At 35.4% G+C, this 27,575-nt stretch overlaps 1 protein-coding gene across 4 annotated transcripts; it reads right to left on the reverse strand.

Annotated features, from left to right (window-relative positions):
- On the reverse strand, positions 1-26,848 carry LOC109723202 (protein OPAQUE1-like). 4 transcript variants are annotated; one of them, XM_020251496.1, is made up of 38 exons: positions 26,438-26,848; positions 26,090-26,233; positions 24,770-24,915; positions 24,503-24,659; positions 24,313-24,371; positions 23,382-23,538; positions 21,946-22,095; positions 21,694-21,830; positions 20,340-20,486; positions 20,156-20,257; positions 19,264-19,321; positions 19,044-19,145; positions 15,689-15,726; positions 15,465-15,591; positions 15,212-15,385; positions 13,720-13,851; positions 13,269-13,378; positions 12,235-12,295; positions 11,863-12,040; positions 9,550-9,755; positions 8,554-8,673; positions 7,045-7,143; positions 6,087-6,308; positions 5,534-5,673; positions 5,126-5,237; positions 4,975-5,025; positions 4,760-4,849; positions 4,334-4,504; positions 4,090-4,242; positions 3,117-3,293; positions 2,861-2,998; positions 2,179-2,249; positions 1,979-2,078; positions 1,849-1,905; positions 1,715-1,771; positions 1,493-1,573; positions 1,324-1,406; positions 1-521 (listed from the first exon to the last, which is right to left on the reverse strand). In XM_020251496.1, exons 1-38 carry the CDS (start codon positions 26,555-26,557, stop codon positions 386-388), a joined length of 4,563 nt encoding a protein of 1,520 aa, XP_020107085.1. In that variant the 5' UTR covers positions 26,558-26,848; the 3' UTR covers positions 1-385. The 4 variants fall into 4 exon arrangements, with proteins under 4 accessions (XP_020107085.1, XP_020107076.1, XP_020107093.1 ...); XM_020251487.1 differs by having other exon boundaries at positions 4,975-5,049; XM_020251504.1 differs by lacking the exon at positions 26,438-26,848 and having other exon boundaries at positions 4,975-5,049; positions 24,770-24,905; positions 26,090-26,196.

The raw sequence follows: 27,575 nt of genomic DNA on the forward strand, positions 1-27,575 counted from the left end.
AATGCTTAATAAATAAGCCTATGCTTTTTCATTACTATACCGACAGCAATTTCTTTCCAACATATTTTGTGATCCCTAAAATGGAATGACACTGCGTATATGGCAAAATATAAAATAAATAGAAAAGATCCTACACTCGTGCTACACAACATACCTAATCCCTTGCCGCAAAGATCGGGAAAGGGGGACATGACTAATATGATACAAAGCCCCTATCAATTTAGCCGTACTTTCACTACGCGAACCACTAGTGCCAAGCAACAATTGTTGCTAAATTTCTAAATTTCAAACTGTGGCAGCTGCTGAACACGAGCGTCTGTGACATTAAAAAACACCCCTGATTTTACAGAATGTAGTAGAATGATATTATTCCACAGCAACTAACCTAGGCCGGCTGCGGCTCAGGATGCTGGAGTAGAAACTGCGCAGATGGAAGCTGACTAAGCGACTGCGGCAGTTCAACATCCATTGGATCTATTGCTGGAATAGCCTTTGATATATCTTCTGTAGAAAATGGTATGCTGCAGCAGAGTAGATGAAGTGAGGGTATGCAGGAAAAGAAGGATCAGATATGAAGCTAATTTCTCAAACATGGAATGGATTCTAAGGCAACCCGGAAACCCTGGCAAACAAGTATCAACTATGTGTTTATTATGATAAACTGAAGAATTACAACCTAAGGTGAGCACTAACGTTAGAAAATGCAAAAAGCGTGACAAATAACCTACTAGATTGCAAGATCTCTAGAATGGAGGGGCCATTTACTCTTATCTACGGGATTTAATTGTTGGACGATTCACCAACCATCCCTATCGCAGATGGGAAATGGCTTGATGATTAATACATGAAGTTCCAAGTTCGTAGCCTTGCTTCACATTTCCAGCTAAGTTCATTTTTTCAAAAAATGAATGAAGCGGGCAGCATGTTACATTTCTCTCATAAAAAAGAAAATTTGTTGAATGGTTCAATAAGCAATGTCAAACAAGGTGCAGCTTTAACTTACAATTCAGACTAAGAAAGTTCTCTTTCAGTTGATCATGTAACTACAAAACCTTCAGATCTTTTTAATACTCTAAAAATATGTCTTATATACCTAGTTTGGATATCACTATTGAAGGGGTCATTATCAGAACTTAGATATACTTAGTAACTAACAACAGCTTTAACACGCCTTTTATGTATTTGAGCTGTTGTCTTTTGAAAATCTCCATGTCCCTCGTGACATCCACATGAATCGCCTTTAAATTGTTGGAGCAGTTTTAAGGAAGAAAAAAGAAGACGACAATCAGAAACCTAAGCTGGCTTGCTCATGGGACAACATACCTTAAATCATCATCCAGCAAAAATGAATTAGACACAAGATTCTGCGAATCTTTGTTTACCATCTCCCTCATTGTTCCAACAACCTGCAAATTTTTCAATTTCAGCAGAAGACAAACATGGCAGAAAATTTTTCAAAATGGTGGAAGATTCTAGGTCAACAATAACTGACCTCACTTGACACACTCTCAGTACTGTACTTGTCATCCCAGTACATCGTGCATATCCGGTAAATTTGTCGAACACTTAAGGCCTGTTCAGAAAATATTTTACAAAAGCCTGGTTCAAATAAACTCCTCTTTCACAAACTTAGCTCTGAATGACCATTCAGCACATAAGATACTGTTTTGCATAAAGAACAGCATCAAAATTTAAACTTTGAAATTAACCATACCGGACAAAGATCTTGCCGTATCTCTTCAAGTTTCTTTTTCCGCTTCTGATGAATAACCTGTATCATCGAACAAGTACATAAGAAACTAGATTTTAAGAACCAGTGATCATTGATACCTGAAACTGTGGCCTTACCAGAAACCCAACAGCTTGTCTAATGTAATTCAGCTCATGCCAGGAAGTTCCTGCATACTACAGTACAAGGAATATTTAAGATTTGAAGGGACAGCTAGCAGAGCAGTAGGAAAATTAGTCATTTTTTTACCTCCTCCGTGACATCAGCAATCCATTTCTCCAGCAACGCAAGGCCAGACTTTACATACTCTCCATTGGAGAACGTGCAGCACTCACGCCGTAGAAGAAGACTACAGAACATGAAGAGAATGCAGAGTTAAGACTTGCAGTATGAAATATATATATATTTACGATTTGCTGTCTATGCTTGGAAAAGAGAATAACTTTTACCTATTAAATAACTGGATATTGATAAAGGAGAAGAGCTGTGTAATGAGCTTACGTATGAAGAAGGAAGGCACCTGTATCAACTCCATTGTTAAGAAGGAAGGTGAAAAAGAAAAGCATCTAAGACTACAACTTTTGAGCATTCAGAGAGAGGCAACAGTATAGTCATTGCTCATCACACAATAATGTGAACCACCTAAACTACCTTATCCCCAAAGTCAAATAATTGTAAAGTGATGTCACTTTCTCAATATGCACCGTGATGAAAACTAGAAAATTATAACAAAGGGATGTCCATGTAATGTAAATGGCAGTAAAAGTAAAAAAGGACCTGGAAAGCCTTTTTTCCTATTTCATCAGGATTAAAAAGAAAGAATTGTATGTGCAATAAAGTAATCCACTAATTAGCACCTGCAGAGTAGATATCAACATATGATGAAGTACACTGGATTATCACTATGACATTGTCACAGAAAACACTTGACCATTTGAGACAACGGACAAAAACATGCAGAAAGCAAACAATGTGCACACTAGTTTATACAATAAAGAGGGTGTACAATAAAAACTGCATTAATGAAAGCAGAATTATTTTTACCACTACAAAGATGGGTATAAACAGAGGAGAAGAATAAGCAGCAAACTCGAGAGAGGACTTAAACATAAAACATATACAACTACTCACATAATTTTGGCGGAGACGATCCATAAGCGAATCCAAGAATCTAATAATGCTGTCCCAGTGAGTATTTAATGGCTGTTGAGCAACACCACCAGGTGATTTGGATGTTCTTCCAGAAGGTCCTCGAGCAGATTTTGGAGCCTACACAGGTTGCAATCTTTCAACCATCAATCAGCAATTCTATGAAGGGCAACAAAAACAGCAATCCAAGAGTAGGTATGATCAGATTAAAGTCAAACCGAAGCAATTTTGTAAAAACCTGAATGCAAAGGCTGAGAAGTGGTAATATTTCTTTCTTCAGATTATCTCTAATCTGTCCAAAAATCTTCTCCACACATGCAGTCAACTGCTGTTTGAACAGTATGGCTGGGTAGCGAGCATCCACATGTGTCAGAGCATCTTCAGCTCCAATAAGCTTTGAAGGTGATTTCAAAGACTGGAAGAAAACACGACTTCAGTTTCAGTGACGAAAGGTAGTAAAAGGCAAAATTGCTATGTAGTCAATGACTCAAAACTCGTTGGCTTAAGTCATAGTGTGATGATGATAATAATGCTCATTTGGCTAATGTAATCAATAGCACATTGCTGTGAACAACCTAGAAATAGAAAAACTGTTATTAATTATTACTAAACCTCGGTTTATATTATTATCTACCCTCCACTACTGGAAACACCAGAAAAATGCCCATTGAAACCGCTGCACTCAGTCAATAAAAAGAAAAAATAAAATCCTAGTAAAAGAGGGAAGAACATGAAAAATATTAGTCCAATACATTGACAAATAGACGCAAAGATAACTTTCTTCTAGGAAAGAACTACCCAAGTGCATGTGCCTTAGTGTTTGCGCTACCAGTTCACCAACTTCCAAATAAATAGTCATTGTACAGGAATCATGTAACACTGAATTTCCTCTACATTTATTATTTCTTTTATTTTTTCAGTTTTGCTTTGCCTTGATCTCTGGAAGTTCAGTAGGATTGCTAGGCTGCCTTAGGTCCACTTATCTAGTAGCATTTATAGATTGCTTAAAACGAACAATATCAGGACTAAATGATTAACAGAATAGAAAAATATTTAGTACACAAGAAACAGTCACAAATTTTAGATGAGCAAAAATGTATGGACAAATAATTTGCATAGTATAGTCCACAAGAAAACTATTGTGAATGTTCTAAAAAATAGCTAATATAAGGAAAGAAAAATAACAATATTTACTTTATTGAGCCACTCACTCTTAATATCTTTCCGGCCAAACCAACAGACCCGGCAGAACGCCGTGAAGGCGTTGTAAGGAACCCATTCGAGCGAAGATTTCTCTGCAAGAGGCATAAAAGAGCAGAAGTATTCGACAACCAATAAGGCAAACTGTCATCCCCTTCGTCGTCCTGAAATATTTAGAAAGGAAACAAACAAAAGGCTTAAAAAAAATAAACTACACATACAACAGAACTACTAAGAGTATAAATGAGTTCAAACCTTTAAAACATCATTAATTGCTTCAATTATGTGATCAAAAATTGCTGTCCTCTCAGCTTCAAAAGAGTGCCAGTGCAGAAGACATTTATATATGATACATGCTGCAACTGGATTACCATCCTTAAACCCCAAGTTCTCTCTAATACACCTCAAAAGAAGTTCATGATTTTCCTGCATGACAACCTTGATCAGATAGAACAAAAAACAAATAAAAACACGTGAAGTAATGGATGCTTTAGCACATCCAACAGTTAATTCTAAATGCCATTCATTATGCTGAAACTGACATACAAGAAACAAAGAAAAGGATTAATAACATGAAAAAAGAAAAAATCCTTCAGCTGCAGACTATTAAGGATTTCAGCAGTAATTCAAGTCGATGAACTACAAGACATGGTTATTTTCCATAATTCGAGGAGAAATCACCTCATGCCTCTCGATAGGTATTCTTGTTCGTCTTGATCCTGTTAAACTCTGGGGAAGTGGAACTAAATATTTTGTTGGTGTTGGAGTTTCCTGTTGTTGATATATAGGAACAGTAAATGCTCGTTTACAGTTAATCTAATACAAAGTTGCAGAAATTTGAAGTCTATCAAAACAAAGTTGCAGAAATTTGAAGTCTATCAAAAGAAATGTCTTACAAATACAGGCTTCTGGTTGATGTCTGGAAGTGCCAGAGCACCCGAATTTTTCTGTTTAGCCAAATCAGACATACCCTTTACAACTACAGCCTCATCACAAAAAGAAATTAATACCCACAAGGGCAAATATTTAAGATAAGAGAGAAAAAACCTCAGAAAATGGCTTCACGTGTGAAGAAAGGTTGTCCATTGGAGATAAACTAAATGCCTTTTGCCTTAGAATGTGATTTTCATTTTCCAAGTTTGAGAGCTTCTCCTCCAACCTGCAAAGCCGAATGACAAAGCCATCAGCATCAAGTATGGGGATATATGACAAAAAAAGGGATAAAAGCATCTCAAGGACAACATATTCTAAACTCTAAAGAGACAGACAATTGAAACTAAAATTACCTACAGACTAAAATTTACTATTTATTAAATAAAAGGAAAGAAATTAGAGAAGTAATTTCACATATATAAAAAGCCAAGTGGAAACACAAAATGGAGATGCTTGTAATTCGATTCTCCTACCGTAAATACCAAAAGTTAGCATCCAATCCAAAACTACAAGAAAACATACTTGTCCAAATTTTGCTGAAGCTGTCTACACTTTCCTTCTGCACCTTGCAACTTCTCCAAAGTGTCGTCGCTACATTTTCGAGATTTTGCGAGCTCACTTTCCAACTCGGAATTTCTTCTAGTTATAGATTCAACAGATTTCTGTGGAATAGCATCACAGAGAGATCTAGTTTAAAATCTACACAGCCACAAGTATCATGTAGTAGCATTTAGAAGCTTAGAGATCTACGGCGCATTTGATCTTCGTTATTTTATTTTCTTATTTGCAGAGAATTATATGTTGTATTATATTACTCAAGTACCACGTTACATCAATTATTACTTATTTCTATAGACAACAAATTATTAAACTTGCAAGAACACCAAATTGAAAAGGTTTCTCTTCCAGACATAAGACATTTCATTCTTTATAAAAACAACAATTATCAACTAGTTCTTTGCATTGTTGTACAGAATTAGAAAGTATAAATCAATAATACAGGAAACTGAAAAATTCAAGCTATATTTTGAGAGGAAATAATATTACAGATAAGCAGAATATAATGTTGCATCACCTTGAGATAGGAGTTTTGTTTCTTGACTTCTTCCATATCAATAAGATTTTTCTGCAAAATTGCTATATCTTTTAATGACTCATCCAACCGACTTTGAATAGACACAATTTTGCCATGTTCCATTGCAGCAGCCAATTTGGCTGCTGTGCAGTCGGCAATTGATGACTCCAAGGATTTTTGAAGCTTTGCAACTTCCGCCACCTTTGACTCCTCGGTAGCCACCTGTACATATTGCAAGTCCATAATACCAGGAAACTAAGACATGCCTAATAAAGAAGCAATCATCTTCCTGAAAGTAAATAGGGATAATAAATAAACAGTGGGCAACTAAAACATGGGCATTTTACCTATACCCATGCAAATATGTGAAATTGCCCAAGTACTCCTATAAAGTTTGTATTGGCAAGTGTGCCCCAAAAAACTTTATTTATTCAGTCATCCCCATCATGGTAAATATATGCCAAATAGTTAACCCTAGCAGGGGCACAAACAAATTAAAATGTTTTCAGGGTATGCACACAAATACCAACTTTGCAAAGGTATTTGAATAATTTCACATCAGTGCAGATATATGCAAAAAAAGAAAAAAGAACAGGGTAGGCACACAAATACCAATTTTGCAGAGGCATTTGAATAATTTCACATCAGTTCAGATATATGCCAAAAAAGAAACAAGAAAAAAAAAAAAAAAACCCTCAAACATTTACAGGAAAACAAAACCAAGAAACCTCAGTAATATTCCTTTGTAACTCAAAAACTGTTTACTTCATGAATTTTACCAAGAAAATATAGCACTTTATAATATTTTAAGTAACCAAATTCGCCATGACAAATAATAAAAGTAAAAAAAGGAGAAAAAAGATGGTGTTAAATAAAATAGAAGTTAGAAGTCAAATAAAGCAACTAAAGGTTAAACAGAGAACAAAATATTTGCCAGCAGACGGAGGAAATCACTTACACGCAGCCTCTTCTCCAGAGTCAATCTCAAAGAAAGATCTTCCAATCTCTTCTCGAGTTTATTCTTTGCTTCACGCAGTGCACCAGCTTCATTTGCAGCCTACAATATTTTCGAAGAGACAGACTGTCAATCTCTCTCTTGAAATATACAAAAATAAAAGCGGCAAAGCATAGCCTTTTAGATTAAAGTAAAGACAACAACAACATTCCTTGAGACATCGAGAGAAAAGACAGTAACTACCTATACTAGCCAGACGATTAATTGTACCACAAAGTGCGCACATCAAATTTTGGAACTACAGATAGACCACTTGTATATACAATTGCTTAGCGAGACTTAGAAACTAGCGGGATCTAACAAGTGGAAACATACGCCTGCCCTGATATTCCAAACCAAAATAATATGACAAAGATGCAACAAAGATGAATATTACCATGCCCATATACTTTTTTCTCCCAAGCTGCAGTTGAAATATTACATAACTAGACTAGAAGGAAGTATAAATAATTTGCATTACACAAGTAGGAATGCAACAAAATCAAGAAAACAGCAGCAAACTATTGACCTTTTCAACCAGCACATTTGTTGATTACATTGCATTTGTTGATTACCTAAAGAATTGTATAGAATGCACAGTCCAGCTGCGATCATGTAATTAAAGGATCAACAAAAATTTAAACCAAATATACTGACTGCCAACACTCATACAAAAAACCACAAAAATGACAATATATCCCAAAATCATAACAACTACTAAATCTTTTTAATATAAAATTAGCACAACTAGACCAGGACCGTAAGACATTATGAATTTTGATCCTCTAGATTTTATCCCCAAAGGAACACTATCAAAACAATAATTAAAATTTTAATTTATCAAAATCTCCACATACCATCAGTATTCACATCAAAATGTAAGCAATTCAGACGAGTGAATGATTTACGATTAATAAGAACAAAAAGTAATAAAATTTATTTCAAAGACTAAATGTTTGTTGGTTATATTCATCCTGTAACAAAAAATCAAACTAGTGAATGCTAAAGATTTAGTTATAGCCAAAGTTCTGTCATTTCCAAATTTCCACCTACCATCAGCATCCACATCAAAATGTAAGTAATTCGGACAAGAGTGAATGATTTATGATAAATAAGAGAAAAGGTAATATAATTTATTTCAAAAGAGTAAATGTTTGTTGGTTATTTCATTCTATAACAAAAAATCGAAATAATGAATTCTAAAATAATTTAGTTAAAGACAAAGTTCTGTCATTTCCAAATTTTGGCCTGCAGGCAGCAGACTGGAATAGTTAGAGAGCAGATCAGTATACAACCTAAGCCAAAAGCGGCATTATCTAAATAGCCTAATGATTAAAAACGAATTCCACTTCGGTTTAGACAGCGACATTTTGTTAACACCCCAACAATTATAATTCATCACTTCCAACATTTGTGGGAAGTACCTGTTAAGGGAAACTTCCAAAATAAGTCAACTAAAATAGAAGTTCGTACCATTCTTAGCCTCCTGAGTTCCCTTCTTGCAAGCTTTCGTCTCCAAGCACATTGAATGGATACTGCAGCACATCGGTAATGCTGGAAAGACTTATGTGCCCTATGCTTCCTCCACAATGCCTGTGATAAAGTCACCAAGCTTACAAAGGTAGATGGTTGCACCAATTAACTTCAATTTAATACCAACTACAATTTCATACAACAAAGTATACGCAGCGAAGTACTACGAAGTCTCCTGATTACTTCAAGAACTAAGAAAGTAAATGGGAGAGAATCTTAACAGTAGAATATCCAACCAAGAAACATAAAATTGCCAACTCTTTGATACAAAGAGGATGGGCAGAGCAAAAGGTAGCAGACAAAGTTAATAACTGGCACTGAGATTGGTTTCCGAAGATATTTCAGAATCAGAGCAAGAACGACAATGTTGCATTGTGCAATACTTTCCAAGGTAAGTAGTTGTACTGATGCCTAGAATAAACTTGCCCCACATTACTTTACAAGAAGGATTCTCCAACATCAGGTTACTACCTACACCAAATTCCTCCTAGATTCCATGGTTCAGTGCAATATATGTCTTGCCCTAGCAATAACATGGTTGCAGCTTCAAATTACTGAGAGCACTGACTATAATATATGTCTTGCTCTAGCAATAACATAGTTGGAACTTCAAACTACTAAGAGCACCGACTATGTTGGAGCCGTATTTTCCATCCAAAACTCTCCCTCTCAAGACCCCACTTTTGTGAGACCGTAAGCCCTACACTAGACAATGAACTTTTTACTTATTTCCTCTACTACCTAAGAACTTGTTCACTATTCAAAATGCAAGTGCATTCCTTAGTGGTTGCAACCCATGTAATTGCAGTCCAGAATTGCTAGCACAGAATATTATCTTATGCTGGTTGAAACTTATTGAAAGCAAGAATCCCCAGAGCCAACTGTATGCTATCTTACAATTATGAGAGCTCTTCCAATACTAACAAACAAGAATACCTGGATTAGTATAGCACCCCTATGCTCCTTGATGCGGGCGAACTTCTGACGAGTGAGAAATCCTCGGATGCAAGATTGAACAAGTAGAGCTGCGGAGGAAACCTGCAAGAAGGCCTGGCGTAACAGCCATCCTCGGATGTATTTTTGAATTGAGACAGCTGCCGCTGTTTCTCTTTTAATTGAATATATACTCCGTGCCAAGCAGCCTGCATAAGGGGTATAGCTTGGCTTAGTTACTTGGTATTGTTGCTTGCATTTAATACCGCATTTGACAACGTAGATATCTTTTCTGGCAATAATGCAACAACAAAAATCCTAGTAGAAACTTTTCTTAATATGAATTTTCAAAGAGTTCATATAAAATAAACTTCAAAGCAAGACATGCATTATACTGCAGAAAATGTTGCATCCTAGATGCCCAGACAAACAAACATATAAGAAACCCTCAACGAAACATAAACTTCAAAAGCTTAGAACTTACATTCTTTAAGATGCTAATCTACAAAAATGAAGATGCAAAATGTTGCCATAGACAGCAAAGACGAACAAAAACTTCATTTCCACATCTCTTATTAATTCTACACAATGCATTGGAAAACTAGTATGTGGGAAAGAGCATATTACCCGTCTGAAACTTTTAATACTTTATCTTCTTACGATTCAAAAAACAAAATGCGCAGACTCTGCTTCATGCGGTTTGACTAATGCGTGGCATTTATGTCAATATTTATTTTGATCAATACGCGGAATTATAGTCGATCAATATGAGCAGAAAATATTACTTTGAAATTGATAGTCCTCAAGCTGAAGGAAACATATTTTATACAGCTTCAATTGCAGAGACGTAAGCAAGCAAAATATTAAATATATGGGCTTTTTTTGCATTTAGACCCCTGGCAAATTTTTATTTTAAAACTAGCCCTGTCAAAATTTAATTTGCAAAAATGGCCCTGGGCCTGCCACGCAGGTGCCACGTCAGCGTCACGCGGACAGGGTCGGGTCCGTGTGTTAAGTTGAACACGGTGAACCATTCATCGTGTTCAAACACGGTGAATGGTTCACCGTGTTTAGTACGTATTTTTTATATATTGAAAAGAGAAATAAGGAATAGGGATGTCAATAGGTATGGATATCTGAAATATTATCCGAATTCAAACCCGAATAAATTATATATATATATACATAATTTATTTTTGTTTATTTATACAATATGGGTCCGGGTACTATACTATTATGAGTACGATCGCCCTCGTACTCATAAGTTGTTTTCGATGATAGAGCTTCCGAATCGACGATCCACACCGTTAAACGTTATTTATAGTATTTAAAACTTCTAGAAATCAAATTTTATAATTTTTCGACATTATTTACCTTACGATCAACAGGTCACAAATTTGACAATTTTTAACGGCCGGTATGGGATACTTGCTAGTTTAACGGTGTAAAAGAATCGGAATTTGTTAAATTTTTGATAGAAAATTCTATTCACTATATAGATAAAGATCAATAACTCCGATCTTGAATTGAAGGATCCGATCATCCTTTTTAAGACGTCGTTCGATTTTGACCGTTCATTTTATGTCCACTCGATGGACTTTATTATGATTTCGAAAATTTACGAAATTTATTTTCTAGAAGTTTCAAATACTCTAGATCATATTTAACGGAGTGGATCGTCGATTCGGAATCTCCATCATTGAAAACAACTTATGAGTACGAGGGTTCCAATACTCATAATAGTATAGTAGCCACGGCCTATACAACATATAAAATTTTTAATAATTTTTATTCCTTAGATCTTCATCCAACCCAGCGGGTTTTAAAAATCTATACTGTTAGATGAAGATCTAAGAAATAAAAATTATTAAATATTTTATATATTGTATAAATAAACAAAAATAAATTACGTATATATATATTTATATATAATTTACTCAAGTTTGGATTCGGATAATATTTCGGATATCCATGCCTATTGACATCCCTACTCCTTATTCCACTTTTCAATATACAAAAAATACGTACTAAACACGGTGAACCATTCACTGTGTTTAGACACGGTGAATGATTCACCGTATTCAACTTAATATCCTGGCCCCAGCCCTGCCCGCGTGGTGCTGACGTGGCGCCTGCGTGGCAGGGACAGGGCCATTTTTGCAATTTTAATTTTGATAGGGCTATTTTTAAAATAAAAATTGCTCAGAGGGCTATTTGCAAAAAAAAGCCCTAAATATATTTATGCATAGTACAGAATTTCTATAAATTGACAAGAAGCTAAGCAGAAAGAACTAATAGAAATATGAAATGTCAAACCTCGACAATAAGCTTGGAGGGAAATTGCAGCATTCCTAGTCATAACAAACTCTTTGTGAGCGATAAACGTCCTAAAACGACCCTGAATAAACCTTGCAGCATTATCCAAAACTTCATTACGTCGCAAATCTAGCGCAGCAATCTGACCAGCCCTGAGGAAAACTTTTGTCCTACCAAGCTGCATAAATTAACCAACATATGAAAATTCATTAAGAGAATCGATGCAAACGAAAGACATTAAACTCGAGTTGCAAACGTTAATATCTTTTTAATAGACCATTTTGTCAACAAGGATTTGCATTATTGCGGCATAGCCTATAAGTTTGGGGGCACAGACCATAAAAACTGTTTAATAGTGGAGCAGCAAAATACCTGGAAATTTTCAAGTTTCAGCTTCTGGAGAATTCCCTTTGTCGGTGCCTTTTCATCATAACTACATAAATTAAACAGTAAGATTCATTAAGATATAAAAGCACAAAGAACCACAAGTCTATTAAGAAAAACAGCATGAATATATTTGAGAGTGACAACCCATCAACAGTCGCAGAAAGAAAAAGAATGTACTTATCATGGAAAAGTCAAATGAAGTATATATAAGTTTATGATGTAACTAAAAGCTCAAGGAATATATAACATATAAAGAACCAGAGTCTGAAAATGCAATGGGTTAGCTCTTCCCATTAACCTTTTCTAAAGAGGAGTTTGACAGCACTATCCGGGTCATCCTCATGGTTATTGGGAAGATCAGAAAAAGAACATTGATTATAAGCACAACATGGTATTAACTAGTTCAAGAAAGCTTATGATTGACAGACTAGGAATTCATGTGGATTTCACAATAAATATTAAGTGTGGTCTGGGATGAGAATTATAGAGCAATGAACAGTGCAAGGTGATTGTGAAAGAGATAAAAAGCACATTTTATGACAATAGGGCCAAACCATGGATTGATACTGAGTCCTAATATTTGTTACGCATAAAAGAACTAACAAAAACCAGTACAACATAATGTGCATGTTATTAGCTGGTCATTGCCTCTCCATTGATGAGCCTAAGAAGAGTTTAAATTCCGAATATGAATTATATAGAAGATACTAGTTCTTTACGATGTTGAGATTGAGATTATTGGAGACAATAGAATAAGAAATGCATGATTCTGAGGATAAGTTGGGTCAAAAACTTGTTTGAAAAAAGCTGGACATGTGAACAGAAACAACATTGCACAACTGCGAATTTCAGTACTCTGTTTAAAAAAAAAGGACATAAGACCTACTTCATAAAATTATAGATTATAACTAGGTTTTGTTTGCTTGATAAAATCATCTTTTCATAGTGCGGACACTTTTTCCGTCTTAAGGTAAAAGAGGTCAAAAAGTATCGATTCATCTGATATTTTGACAATGTACCTTCCATCCATGAGCTCTGGCACTAAAATTCCAAACCGATCTACAAATTCAGAATAAGTCCTCCGAGTAGGATAACCAGCAAGGCTTATCCGCACAGCCTCTAACACACCCTGTACAGAAGCCAAGGCAGCAATCACATGTTCAATGCATCAGACGAACATGTCAAAAGTACAAAAAGATTCAAAAGACAAAATCAGCTATCACGATGAAGCAAGGATATTAACCCTCAGCAAAGAAGACAAAACTGAAAAATAAAAGGTGTAGGAGAGATACCAGAGGGAATATGACATATGATCGAAATATCGAGTTCTACATAATTTAAAAAAAAACAAATAGGGATAAAATCTGAAAAATCCAGGGAAATTTAAGATGGCAAAAACAGCTGCAACCAAGACGTAAAAACATACAAGGGCAGTTTATAACAAAAACAAAAAAGTTCAATAGTTCTTACACCACATCGAAGTTGATGTAACACACTCTGATTCTCAAACTTCTGAGGACGGTTGAGAGAGTTTGGCTTCACACAGCGTATATAATGAGGTTCTGTCGAGCTAAGTGTTTCCATGAGGGCTTGAAGTTGTTGCTTGAAGATTAAGTCCAGCACCAAATAGTAAATTTAAAAGTCAGATACCATATACAATATAACTAAGACAATCAACTGAGAACATTACAACCAACATTGGAAAAAAAAAAAGAAGAAAAGAAACATAAGATATGGATGAAATAGAGAATATACAAACACAAAAGCTGACATATGAGAACATAGCTAACCAATAATAATGCTTAGTGACTTCTACAGTCTGACTGTCATGGTAATAACATCTATTTTTTAAGTTAACCAACAAGAAGAAAACCTCTCAATTTTTGAGGGTGTCAAAGAAGCCTCTTCTCTCAAGCAGTAATGTTTGTAGTGGCAAGTACCCATTTGTAATACAAAAGGGTGCTAATGAGATCAGCGTTGGCAAATGTTCATCATGCACCCACATATGTATTTGATGTTTCCTGAACATGCAGTGAGGAACCTGGCCAATCATATGCATTATGGTAGCATAGTGGATTTGTAGAACTAGGTTATGGTAAGAAAAGAGATGATTACTTCTTTCAAAACTATAATATGCACCAAATACAGTTTAGAAACAAATTATGATGCAATAGACTGGAATTCAAGACTTTTTAAAACAGCAATGAGTGCAAGAGACCCCACAAAATCCAACTGTACGGTAAGAAAGTTTAGAATGAAGCTGCATGTGTTGGGGGAACCAGACAATTTGTCAATAAGTTAGCAAGAAGTAAACTACTCAGAAATATGACGGGAGAAGAGATGCTTACCATGTTCCAAGTCAAGTGGTCATAACACAATACATATTTAGGATATATATGAGTCATTGAGAAGTTTATCCATTTGCAGAATATCTATAAACCATGTAAAAGTTTATTTATTTGGGATATGCTTATAAATTACCAATCCCCTCTCATAATTATAGAAGTGTGGAGTTCAATATCCATCAGTTCTATTCAAAAATCAACAAAAAAAAACACAATGAAAAATACGACAAGAAATTTCTAAAAACAAAAAAGACAACCGAAATTTTACACTCTCTTCATCGTATTAGGATAAGCTCTATATCCTACAGCATCTCTCTAAAACTCATAGTTAGATTAATTATTTTTAGTCCAACCTCTGCAAAAAATCACCCTTAACACTGGATCAACAACATATCAATATATGTTTTGTACAGCGAAGAGTGAGAAAAGCACGTCTATATATCAGTAACAAAATTTATTTAAAAAACAAAGGTGATCGACTGAAGTTCTACTCTCTTTAAGACAGATTAGAAGAAAAGAAAAACAAGAGAAAATAGAGCATCAAACGAAACAAGCCAGTTGTATGCATAGAAACATTTCCATAAACTAATCTCCCAAATATTTTTCATGTTTGATACCTTAAATCTGGAAGCAACAGAAGAAAATTTATATGATGATCTTGAAGACTCCTCAGGCAGCGAAGGGAAGAGTCCAGAAATAAAAGGACATTTTGATGAAGACAGAAGATTGCAATGTTCCACAATGACATAGTCTCTATTCTTATCCAAAAATGAATTTGTTTGATAAGTCACCTGCAAAAAAATGATTCATTAAAGCTTATTTTTATTTGAGGACATTTTCAGAATTCGTAAGTACAGGTGCCTGTCAAACCTTCCCGGCATAATGCGATATCGTAAAATCTGTTTCAGAGAACTTCGTCTTTTCTAATCTGGAATGTGAGCGAAAAGTCTGAAACAGCTTGGTGGAGAAAGTTTCATGAGTTGACTTTGGAAACATACTGAAAATTGGAACAATTATAACTAAGCATTAGATAACAATAAAACCTTAGAATGTAAATGAATTGGTTGGAAATGATACACAGCAAATTTCCTTACCATGCTTCATCCAGTAATGAGATGATTCCAATAGGTTTCTGTTCAGAACAACACATAGCACAGTGAGTTCATCTATATGGAAAGTAAATGTTTATCACGAGCCAAAAGAAGAAAGTCAATGTAGAGCAAGAGATAGGTTGCAAGTCGCTGACGATAAATTATAGATCTTACTTTCGATACTGCATATATACATAATCATAAATCATTTGATAGGTGATATTCCCATGAACAATTATCTCCAAAATCTATTTTTCAAACATAGAAATAGCTTTACCAGCTGACCTCAAATATACCATAAAATGTTACATTTTTAAAGATCAAATCAACTAAATACATATAAAGAATAGCACAATTCTCTATAAATGTATATAGCGCAGCATGATCCAATGAGAATATGACAGGACATGTTAAATTATATGAAACAACGGTTGTTCTCCAAACCAAGGTTTAAAGTGCCGTGGCACGGGGGCGTGCCGCTGTCTGCCTGGCAGGTACGGCACCAGCACGCTTCCGTGCCGACACATAGTACGCTTGCGTGCCGATGGATACGCATGACCTCCAACTGGCACGCTTTGGCACGAACTTATTTTAGTTTTTTTAGTTTCAATAAACTCTTATAATATTAATTTGAAAGATTTAATCAAATAATTATGAATATTTGTTATGTATAGCTTACTATACTCATCAATTAACATACTTGTAAGCTTTCTTGTATATAAAGTACAACTATATCTGATGCAGAATAGAAATTTTTACAGGTTATAATTTTTAAAATGCAAAGACATCTTTTTTTTTTTTTTTTTCCTTTGACCATATTACAGTCTTTCTTTTATAAAATACAAAAAAATAATTTTAAAATAATTTTTAAAAATTATTTTTTAATTAATTTTTTCAAAAAATTAGTAGATCTATCAAAAAAATTAAGCAATAAATTATATGACAAATAAATTAAATAAATTTAAGTATCAATTAATTTAATTTAACTTTTAATTTTATCAGTATTTTCAATCTTCTAATGCAAAAATAAAATTTTATGTTTGATGTGTCTTAAAATTTATTTATTGAGTTCGATTTTGTTTCCCTAATTTGGCAAAAGTTTCGCGGTGAGACAAATTTTGATAAAATAATTTGTGAAGAAAACATAGATGTCTGTGACTCTGTGGTGAAAGTAGAGGGATTGGATATGTAAATTAAAAATTTGCCCTATATTGATAAACAAAAAAAAATTTAAATTTTTTTTTTTTTTACTTGCCTAATAAATAGATCTTCAATTTGCAATATTTTTTGGGGATGTAGGGTACCTAGAATGCTTCGAGTACCCCAAAAAATAAAACAAAAAGAAAAAAACAAAAAGCAAAAAAAAAAGCAAAAAAAAATTTTTTGCACAGCGCCGGCACGGCACTGTGCCGTGGCACGCATCACCGTGCCGCTCTGTCTCGTGCGGCACTGCCCCGCGTGCCGCGGCACGAAGGGGGAGTCCTAGACCCCCCCTGTACCGTGCCCCTTTCTTGGTGGCACGGTACGTGCCGCACTGGCACGGTGAGGCACAGTCGGCACTTAAATCCTTGCTCCAAACGCTTAAAGTACCAGAGAACGGTTTATACAACACTCCCCTCACGCCTGGGCTCGAGACATTTTGATAAACCTAAAACGTAGACTTGAATGAAATGGGAGGAAATAAATAATGCTAGGAGTCTATTGGGACAAACTAAGGACATCATGCTTTGATACCATGTTAAACAACCATTGTCTCCAAAAGCTTAAGTTGGTAATTACATTTCCTTTATATTCAACACTTACCCTCATTTCCGCGGTCGAGACTTGTGCTAGACCCAAAACATGAACTTAATTAAATGAGAAGAAATTCAAACAACACTATGAGCCTAACAGGACGAGAACTCCGGACCTCCTGCTTTGATACCATATTAAAGAAAAGAAAATAACTATTGTTCACCAATTGCATAAGCGTTTGGAGACAATGGTTGATCAACATGGTATTAGAGTAGGAGGTCCTGAGTTTGAGTTCCATCAGACTCCTACCATTATTAATTTTCTCCCATTTAATTCAAGTCCACGTCTTAGGCCTATCAAAATGTCTCGAGCCCAAACGCGAAAAAGAGTGTTGAATATTAAAAATATAAATCAACGGGGCGCTGAATATAAAAATATAAATCACCATTCTCTACCAGCTTAAGCTTTTGGAGAGAGATGGTTGTTTCACATAATTTAGCATAGTATTAGAGCAAGACCCCTGAGTTTGAGTCCTGCCAAGCTTCTAGCATATTTGAATTCCTCCCATTTAATTCAAGCTCCACCTCATGGGCCTATCAAAAAGTCTCGAGCCCAGACGCAAGACCCAAACGCAAGAAAGAGTGTTAAATATGAAAAATGTAAAAATATCATCTCTACAAGCTCAAGGTTTTACAGAAAATAGTTGCTTTATAATGTAAAATGGTATTAGAGCAGGAGATTATGAGTTCTAATCCCACCAGGCTCCTAGCTTCATTTAATTTCTCTCATTTAATTCAGGTCTGCGTCTCGGGATTATCAAAAGTCCCGAGCTCAGACGTGAGGGGGAGTATTGAAGATAAATATTAAAAACATCATTCTCTGGTAACTTAAAATTTTTGGAAAACAATGGTTGTTTCATATAATTTAATAGGCATAATGAAATCCAAAACTATTATCACCTTTGATAGGTTCTCAAAATCAACATCATTAGTAATAAATCATCACAATCACCACTATCCATTTATATAAAGGAAAAGAAGCAATATTCTCTTCCAGCTTCACATTCATTTTACTTTTGCTGGCCTCGGTGCAAAGTAAATTTTCTATGTTGCATCTGTGTACCATCGGATCTAGATGTTACCCTCCAAAGGTCTAAGTCGAGGATAATGATCAAAGTAAAAACTCACTGTTCTAGATTCTTATGATGTATTTATCTTATATTTATTGAGCTAGATGGAAGTTTTCTTGCTTACCGGTATGCTAATATGGACATATTAAAATTCGGTCTCTTTTAGTCAGCTTAACCAGTCAAATAAGACCTACACAACTAACTTGCAAGATTCCTAGGGTACCTTAAAACAAGAAGTTTACATCATGAATACACCTAATATTTTATCATGGAAAATGTGATTTCAAGAGACTGCATTTGAATGTACTCCTTAAACCACAACAAAAGAATAACTAAAGGTCAGTTGAAAATAGTATGAGCAAATTTAAGGCAGGAAAAGCTAAATGGCAGGAGAGATGGTTAAGCAGATCACTTCAATAACATAATGAAACTGAAAGAAGCAAATCAAGAAGATAACCATCAATTGCATCAAACGAGTCAGAGAGGGGAAAGGACCTTCTCGATCAAATCCAGAACATCCTGATTATCTATGAATTCAATATAGCTCCAATTTATCTCCTCATTTTTGTATTCTTCCTGCTCCACTTTGAATACATGCTGTAAAAGTAATGGAAAATAAGATAAGACGATAGAGGAAATAACCTTGCAAAGTGCAATTTTCCAGCTATAACATCAGAAATATTAAAAATTATCATAGTAAAAAGATTTACTCTACCTCGTTGAAATGTTGTTGAAGTTTTTCGTTTGCAAAGTTAATGCAAAACTGCTCAAAGCTGTGCAAACAAAGGGTGGAAACTAGTTTGATGAGAAAATTGGATTGAAACATATATAGTTTTATACATGATTGTAGCAGACATTTTATTTCTTTTATTTAACCATCAACTTCATTCCCTCACAGTGCAAAAGATGACAGGGTCCAGAAGAGAAAAAAGACAGAATTGAAGTACAAGTACAATCAGAACACTAAAAAAAATTCAATAAGCTTATAATGCTAATACCAATCGAAGAAGAAGTATAATAGGGCGTGAAAGGATCCAAACACATCCACCAGAAAAGGAATGGTAATGTCCACAGAAGTAGAAAATAAAACCCAGAGCAAGTCTCTAATATTGCAACTTAGTCTCTGAACTTCTACCTAAACATTTAGTCCTAGAATATAATGCAATCACATTCCTAGCTATATTAGACATACAAATTTGATATTCAGATACACTTTTTTCAAGCCAACCTTCGTTCATTTATTCTTACACCAAGTGCCATATCACACATCATGATATGTTTATCGAAATGTTAAAGAAAAGTAAATTCCATTGGCAACTTCCATCAGGTACCAGTAATGAATAAAAGCAATAAAACAGCAAGTCAGAAATATGCAAGAGGAAAAGGATGTCAAACAAGCATGGCAAACAAATTAGATCTTCTATTTGTCATCAGCCCATCAATATGACCATTTGGACACACTAAACTTGAAACCAATAAAAGAAAAGGAAAACCAACAGAGACATATTGAACCACTAGTTAAGGCCAAAGATTCTTCCCTCAGAATAAATGCCAACGATAAATGAAAAGGATGTGCTGCAATATAGAATACATGGATTACTGGAAACCTGTTTTTCTTAAAGCATTCGAAGCCATAGATGTCCAGGACACCAATTTGTATCTTTGAATCATTGTCTTGCCCAACAGACTTATTAATATTATCAACTAGCCTGAAGGCAGAAAAGATGGAAAAGTGAATTATATTTGCTAGTTGAAAAGAAAGAAATAGTAAGAGGAAGCAAAAAAGTGTACCAATCAAATAATCGAGAATATACAGTCTTTGCTAATGCGTCACGATTAGCTGCAGCAGCAGCACAATCAAGTGCTATTGTTATAGTTCCTTCGAGAGTCTGTATTGAGCGACTGCACAATGTTGCAACCAACAATTCTGGATTGCACCTAATGGAAGAAAAGGGGGAGAGAAAAAAAAAAAAAACAGAATCATGTCAAGCTTTGATCTATGAAGGGCGTATGTTAACACAACTACTAATCATTGGTGGAAAACAAATTATGATGATAATGACAAAGAGCAAAAACAATGGTTATCAGAAAGATAAAGAAAAAGATGCACCAGAAATATGATTTCAATGTATATCATATGTCACAGCCGTATTGTCCAACTAGGCATTGTATAGATGTTGGAATAAGTTATCCAGTAATTACTTGTTCGATATGAAGATTTTCTTTTGTGTTTGTAAGCTAGAATTTTACTTTTCGCTCCTTAAAAGGTCTTGGCATCCATGATTGGTAGAAAAGAATATTTCACCAATGATTTGATTTATCTTAATTTAAGATAATGACTTGAAAGCCAACTATGGTATGTCATTCTAGACATTTGATATCATTTCTCATTTACCAAATACTACAAGCTTCTTGAGTAAATCAAAAAGAAATGTTGTACAAGGTATTCATGCATTCAAACAGGGCCTTAAGTTTGCAGCCTCCAACTGGGTACAAAACAGTCACTTCAGGTGTACCAAGTATGTTACGTCAAGACAAGTATAGGGCAACCAGTTAGTTTGCCAATAGACACTATTACAAAATCCAAAACACATACTCAATATACGCAGCCACAAATAACCTAAACAGATATGACTATTAAAAGATAAACAAGCATGCATCATCCAAGTAATTAATCACAGATTAATCTGAACAAACTCTATGCATCCTACTTTTCTTTCATAGTTTCTTTAAGCTGCCTCCACCACGGATATGCAATAAAGAAAAAAAAGAGAGATGAAAAAAAGACACTTAGCAGGAAAGCTAGGTTTAGATCATCGTGTAAATTGGTTAATAAGTAAAAAAGAACAAGTGAGTTCACAAAAACTCCAGTATTTTCATAAACTCAATTGACTGTGAAATCAGCAGAACTGGTTTATTTAGATTACTAAAATTTTATAGTTAAGAATCGGTGAATGGATAGTGTGACAGCCGGTTTCAAACTTGGAATGCTCATAAACAATCCAAGGTCATTTACTACCCTCATTCATCTCATAAGTTTAATCTCCCTCAGTACTGAATAGACCAAGATAACAAACATATAAAATACACAAAAAAAATAGCAATACCGATAAGAAGTTCATGGAGTCAAAATTAATTTTCTTACATGAACAAGTTAGCAGCCATTTGAAGGTGAAAATTAGACTTTGCATCCTTAATAATTGAAGAATCATGATCTTTGCCAGGAGAAAATTCGATATTGCCGAGGTGAAGAATAGCAGCCAAGGTTCGAAATATAGCCTCCTGGGAATGGAGAAAGAAGTAATATAAAGGTTAAAGGCTATCAGCAAGCCATTCCAACAGCTTGCCGCCAATAATATCAAGCAAAAACTGCATGTCGATACTTATACAGTTATACCTGATCAGTAACACTTATACCAACTATATCCATTGCCCTTCTCGTCTTCAAATATTCCTCTGCATTGCTCAATCCTTCCAATTCGTATGTCTTGCTCTGGTTTAAATAATGGAAGGTGCTAGGGTGCCCAAGCTTGTACTTCTCAACATCCTTGAAAGAAGGATATAATATAAGTCCAAAAACTGTTAACTTAAACAAACTGGCTGGTGAAACATCCAGATGCAGCATGCTAGCTTTAAAAAAACATGCATAATGCTGGATACACGAACAAGATTAACTTGGTTTAACAAAATTATAAAATATTTACAGTCTACATCTTGATCATTATATATACTGGCATAATGAAATATGTCTATATCTCAAGGCCCCAAACCTTCCAACCAAGATAAACAAGCATTTCTAATCACTCCAGCATCAACTTCACAGCAAGATAATTATGCTAATACTGCTATGTCCAATTTTTAACAAATATAGACAAAATTGACTATTGCAACAACACCTTTCTCATCCAATTATAGAAGCCACACTGCAACCAAGACAGCCATACCAGTGACACTTGGCCTAATCAAAACATACAAGCAGGAAGAAATGAAGTGGATCACCATAACAAAAACATATTTCTTGCCCCCTCCCAGCTGGATGGTTTTTTCCCTCAAAAAAGAAAATCATACATTTTGCTTCTCGATAATGTGTTTCTCTGTATCATTTTGCCACCAATCTCACAATACATCTTGCAGGCAAAAAGCAAGAACTCAAGGCTCTCAGGCCATTGTTCTACAAATCTGTTTGTAGTTGACAAAAGTGCAAGCACTCAAAAGGCGGTTATCACAATTAATTACTGCCCGCCATCCCATAAAGCGATGATAGACATGTCAGTCACATGTCAAAGGTGTATTATGTTCGAAAATTGTACTATGCATGATAATCACGCATTATGCCTCCATGATTCATTTTACTACTCTTTCACTATATCTCACATCCATAATTTTTTCATTTTTCTCCCTCCCTATCTAAAACTACTTTCAAATTCAATGTTGCCTTATCCATTGTTCTTCAACTTCTTTTCTGAAGCTCACAATTTGATCAAATAAATGCGTATGAAGAACCATGTAAGCCAAGAATATAAGAAAAATGGAGATTGAGTAGATTTAGAAGATTCAAAGGTGGAAGTGCCAACTGTAGGAAAGTCGGCAATAAGTTTTAAGTATACATGCATAAAAATGAAATGTCCAACTAAACTCAAGAACAAACAACCTGAACAATCAACATTTCCATCGAGAATCCACTGATCCACTGATAAGTATTAAAAGACGAGTACTGCAAACTTGCTGAGCAGTCTTCATGCAGAAAACAGTAGCATTGCATTCAACTAACAATATAGACTAAAGATATTATATATGGAAGGATGAAAGGCACATACAATTCATTTAATGTACCTTTCTGGAGGCACATAATTGATAGAAACAGTGGTAGTTTCTTTCAGGATTGGTAATCTGCACTACACGAGATCTCTCCAAAAGATAGGTTCTAATAGCAGCACCAGATATCCTACCACTCCCATCAAACTGGATCTCAACAAATTTTCCAAACCGACTGTACCCAATAACAGACAAAATGTTAATATCTATACAAAGAAGCAGAGACAGGGTAAATTCGACAAAAGAAGACAGATGTTGTGGTAGGCGTACTGTAAATAGGCAAAAGGCATTATTTGTAAAAGTGACATTTACAACATGCGAGAAGTTGTTGATATCGAACAAGCTGACACTTCTAGGAAGCTTGAATTTAGTGTTACTTTCTGGCTAATTAACTAAATGAGATCTACCGTACGGACCACCTGGATACATGGCAGCCCTTCTACCAACTTACATGATCCAAACATTAAAGTAATCAAGTTTGATAATAGAGAGGTACGCTAAACATGCATACTAAATCATAATTTTGATTTTGCGATCCTACAGTTTCTTATCTGAACATTATGGTGAAATTTTGGGCATGAAGCAGTGAATATTAGATATTATAAAGGCAAGGGACCAGAAACTACTTTAATTTTCAAGGCAGCCAGACAAGCAACAATAACAACCTCAGCAGAAGAGTGGATAAGTTAGGTAAAGAACATAAAATATGATTTTGACCTCACTGAAATTTCCTTCTTTCTAATTGCTAACAGATTCTACATTTTCCAAACATTATTGCAGATGCATGTTTTAATCCAGTAGTACTTATAATGCATTTACATGCACAAGTAAATGATGCAAGCATGATAAGCCAGTTAACAACTTTGTCGAGGGGAAAGACAAATGTTTTATTTATAAAACTTAAAAATTATGGAATAAAAACCATATGCAAGGGGAAATATAAACTAACCTTGAATTATCATTCCGAACTGTTTTTGCATTCCCAAATGCTTCTAAAAGCGGATTCGACTAAAGGGAAAAATGAAAATAAGCTCAAAAAATACATAAGTAGGTAACAGAACTGTTTATAAGCAGGCATCCAGATATACTCTTTAAGCAACTCAAGGTCACAAAAGAATAAAAAGAGCATAGCGACATACTTCAAGAACTTGTTGCTCAACTGTCCGATCATCCATAGCAGCCCGACCACCAACATATGTTAGATACTGCATGATAAGCTTTGTTGTCTCAGTCTTCCCTGCCCCACTTTCTCCACTAACCAAAATGGACTGGCTGCGCCCATCATTTATCATAGCTCTATAACAAGGTGGGCGCCATAATTATCAGTTACATATGCCAAAGAAATCAATAGTTCATAGATTACCAAAGGGAACTATAAAGCACAAAGAATGGAAAAAGAGTCCCACCTATACGATGCATCAGCTACAGCAAAAACATGTGGACTTAACTCCCCCAGTCGAACACCCTTGTATTGATCCATCATGTGCTCATTATACAAATGAGGAAGCTTTGCGAATGGATTAACAGCAATCAATATGCTTCCTGTGTATGTCTATTAAATTATTAAGGTCAGAGGCCCTTCCAACACTATTCAAGAGCAAAGCTACATCAATTTGAAAGAGACGCAGCACGATGAAAGAACATTTTGAATTTAGCGAAACTCAAACAGAGTTGATCATCAAAATAAAACATTCAGTCAACTAGTGATAAACAGGGTGAAGGGGTCCTTTGCATACAAGGAGCTGAAGATTAGGACCATAAAGTACAAAATTAGCACCACCAGGCTGTCGTGCCGTGTTGTGTCATAAACAGGACAAAACAATCAATGAAAACAGAATACCCAATACCAGAAAGTTGTAAAGATGTGAGCTTGGCAAACAAAAGATCGAATAGTTATTTTTATTTTATAAATTTTCAGATATATGTAAATTAGGAGGTTCTTTAGCAGACTAGAAACAGCACTTTCTTCGAAAAGGAGGTAACAAATTAAAGTGAAAATGCTGAATGTTTACAATGACAAAGGAAGAGGCTGGTTGGCAATGATCTTGTTAGTCTCTTTTCGTATAGCATCTTCTCCCTCCCATTCCACTATGAGATTATCCACTATTTACGAGAATCAGCGTCTGAATTTGCCTATGTTCACTCTATTCGTTCATATAAAGCTCTGTTAGGGGAAGATTTTTCATCAAACCAGGTGCTATCATATCTTTTCTCATTATTTCCTTTAATGTCAACAATGGACCTCCCTCCCTAAACTTTCTTCCCTACCACACATTGTCATTGTATCGCATTGCACTAATAAAATCTTCCCAAACATAGATTTTGACATCATCTTTCAAGCCTTAATTCAATTAATGAGTCCTTTTTCCTTAATATTAACTTTTAGACTCCCCTAGCCCATCTTTTCTTTTAATAACAGAGGCATTCAAAAGTCAAGTTACCATCAACATGAACAAATGGTGCATTTATATACTAACAAGTTTTGTTGGTGAGGTGAGTGATCAACATTGTCAGACAATTGTATATATTGGCAACAGATAAAGAGCTTGTGTTGCGTGAGTAGTATCGAGATGTACATTTGAAAAAAAACAGCAACAATTCGAATATTCTAACCGGGCGGTTATTACTAAATGTCCACCAAAGTGAAACAAAAAAAGTGAAATTCAAACAGAGAAATATGTCTAAGTTACATAATCAGAAAGTTGCCTACAGAAAAGAACACCTACATAAATCTCATTGAGCGAATATCTTCTCGCGAGATTGTATAGAACCCCAGGCTCATTCAGATAAGTCAATTTCGTCATGTCGTCAACCCCTCCAAGATCCACATCAGTATCCCTAGGCAGTAATTTCCCCGGAGCAACTGTGACCTACGAATGATCAATCACCAGTAAAATTAGTCAGATTTCATCTGCACAGAAATTTGAAACGAATTGAACAACGAAAGATTGAGAACAAGCAAAAATTTCAAAAAAGTAAAGGAACTTCTTTTCCAACAAGAATGATCCAAAACAAGTTGCAATCATAAATTACAACTAATTTAGAGAGAAAAAGAAAAGAGGTGATCTCCAAACCTTCTTCTTCTGAGGGGTGACAACAACAAGGAGCTTATCCCTCACTTCGATCACTTCACCCTCGACCCATGCGCACTCCGCGTCCTCCACCCATACCTTGGAACCCTTTCGGAAGCTCATCTTCCCCTCCGAAGATCAAAGAAGAACACCTCGAAACCCTAGAAACACCAACAAGGCGAGAGAGAGAGAGAGAGAGAGAGAGAGAGAGAGCAAAGAGGTCTCAAAACCCTAGCGACGCGTAGACTCTCTCTTTCTCTCTCTTGCGTGGGAGATGGGGGGAAAATCGTGAGCAGGGGAAACGTGAAGGCAACGGCGTCGGAGAGGGGTTTTAGAACGCTTCGGATTCATTCATGGCGATCGTTCGATTTCTTGGCGCTTCTCCGAAACCAAATCAATTCAGGGAATAAAAAAATTGCGGAGCTCACACGAGTTGCTTCTACTTGAAGAAGGGTACCGATTCCCCGTTTCCCCTATTCTGATTCGTACGATATATTCCGTTTCCCCTGCCAATCCAAAAAAAAGAAAACACGTTTCCCTTTACTGGTGCTAGGGTAATCTCGCGGTAACGGGCGAGAGTTTTCGCAAGTTAAACTTCCGCGCCTCTCTTGAGAAAGTCTCCCCCGATTTCACGAAAATAACGAAAATGCCACTAATTTTGAATGAATTTAATTGTTTCGGTCAAATTTCAATTTAGGCCTCACAAGTGTAAATTCAACATCCCTGGTACTGAACCTCTTTTGAATTATTTCGCTTAAGTCCGGAGAAATAATTATTATCTGCATCCGATTTCTCTATATATTTATGTATAAATAATTTACCGACGTCCGCTATGCTATAGGTATCTCATACTAATCAAATAGGATTTTTTTTTGCATTTGGCCGCTCAAACTTTTTTTTTTTACAAATAATCCTATTAAATTTATAATTACAAATTTGGCCCTATCCCCACCACGCAGGTGCCATATCAGCACCACGCAAGCAGAAGGGTTTTAAGTTGAACACGATGAATGAATGGTTCACCGTATTCAAATAAGGTGAATGGTTCACAGTATTTAACTTAACAAACTGGCCACAGCCCGCTCACGTGGCGCTGACGTAGCATCTGCGTGACAGGACTAGGGTCATTTTTGTAAATATA

This window comes from Ananas comosus, linkage group 2, assembly GCF_001540865.1.
Source record: "Ananas comosus cultivar F153 linkage group 2, ASM154086v1, whole genome shotgun sequence".
In the NCBI taxonomy this organism is placed as follows: Eukaryota; Viridiplantae; Streptophyta; class Magnoliopsida; order Poales; family Bromeliaceae; genus Ananas; species Ananas comosus.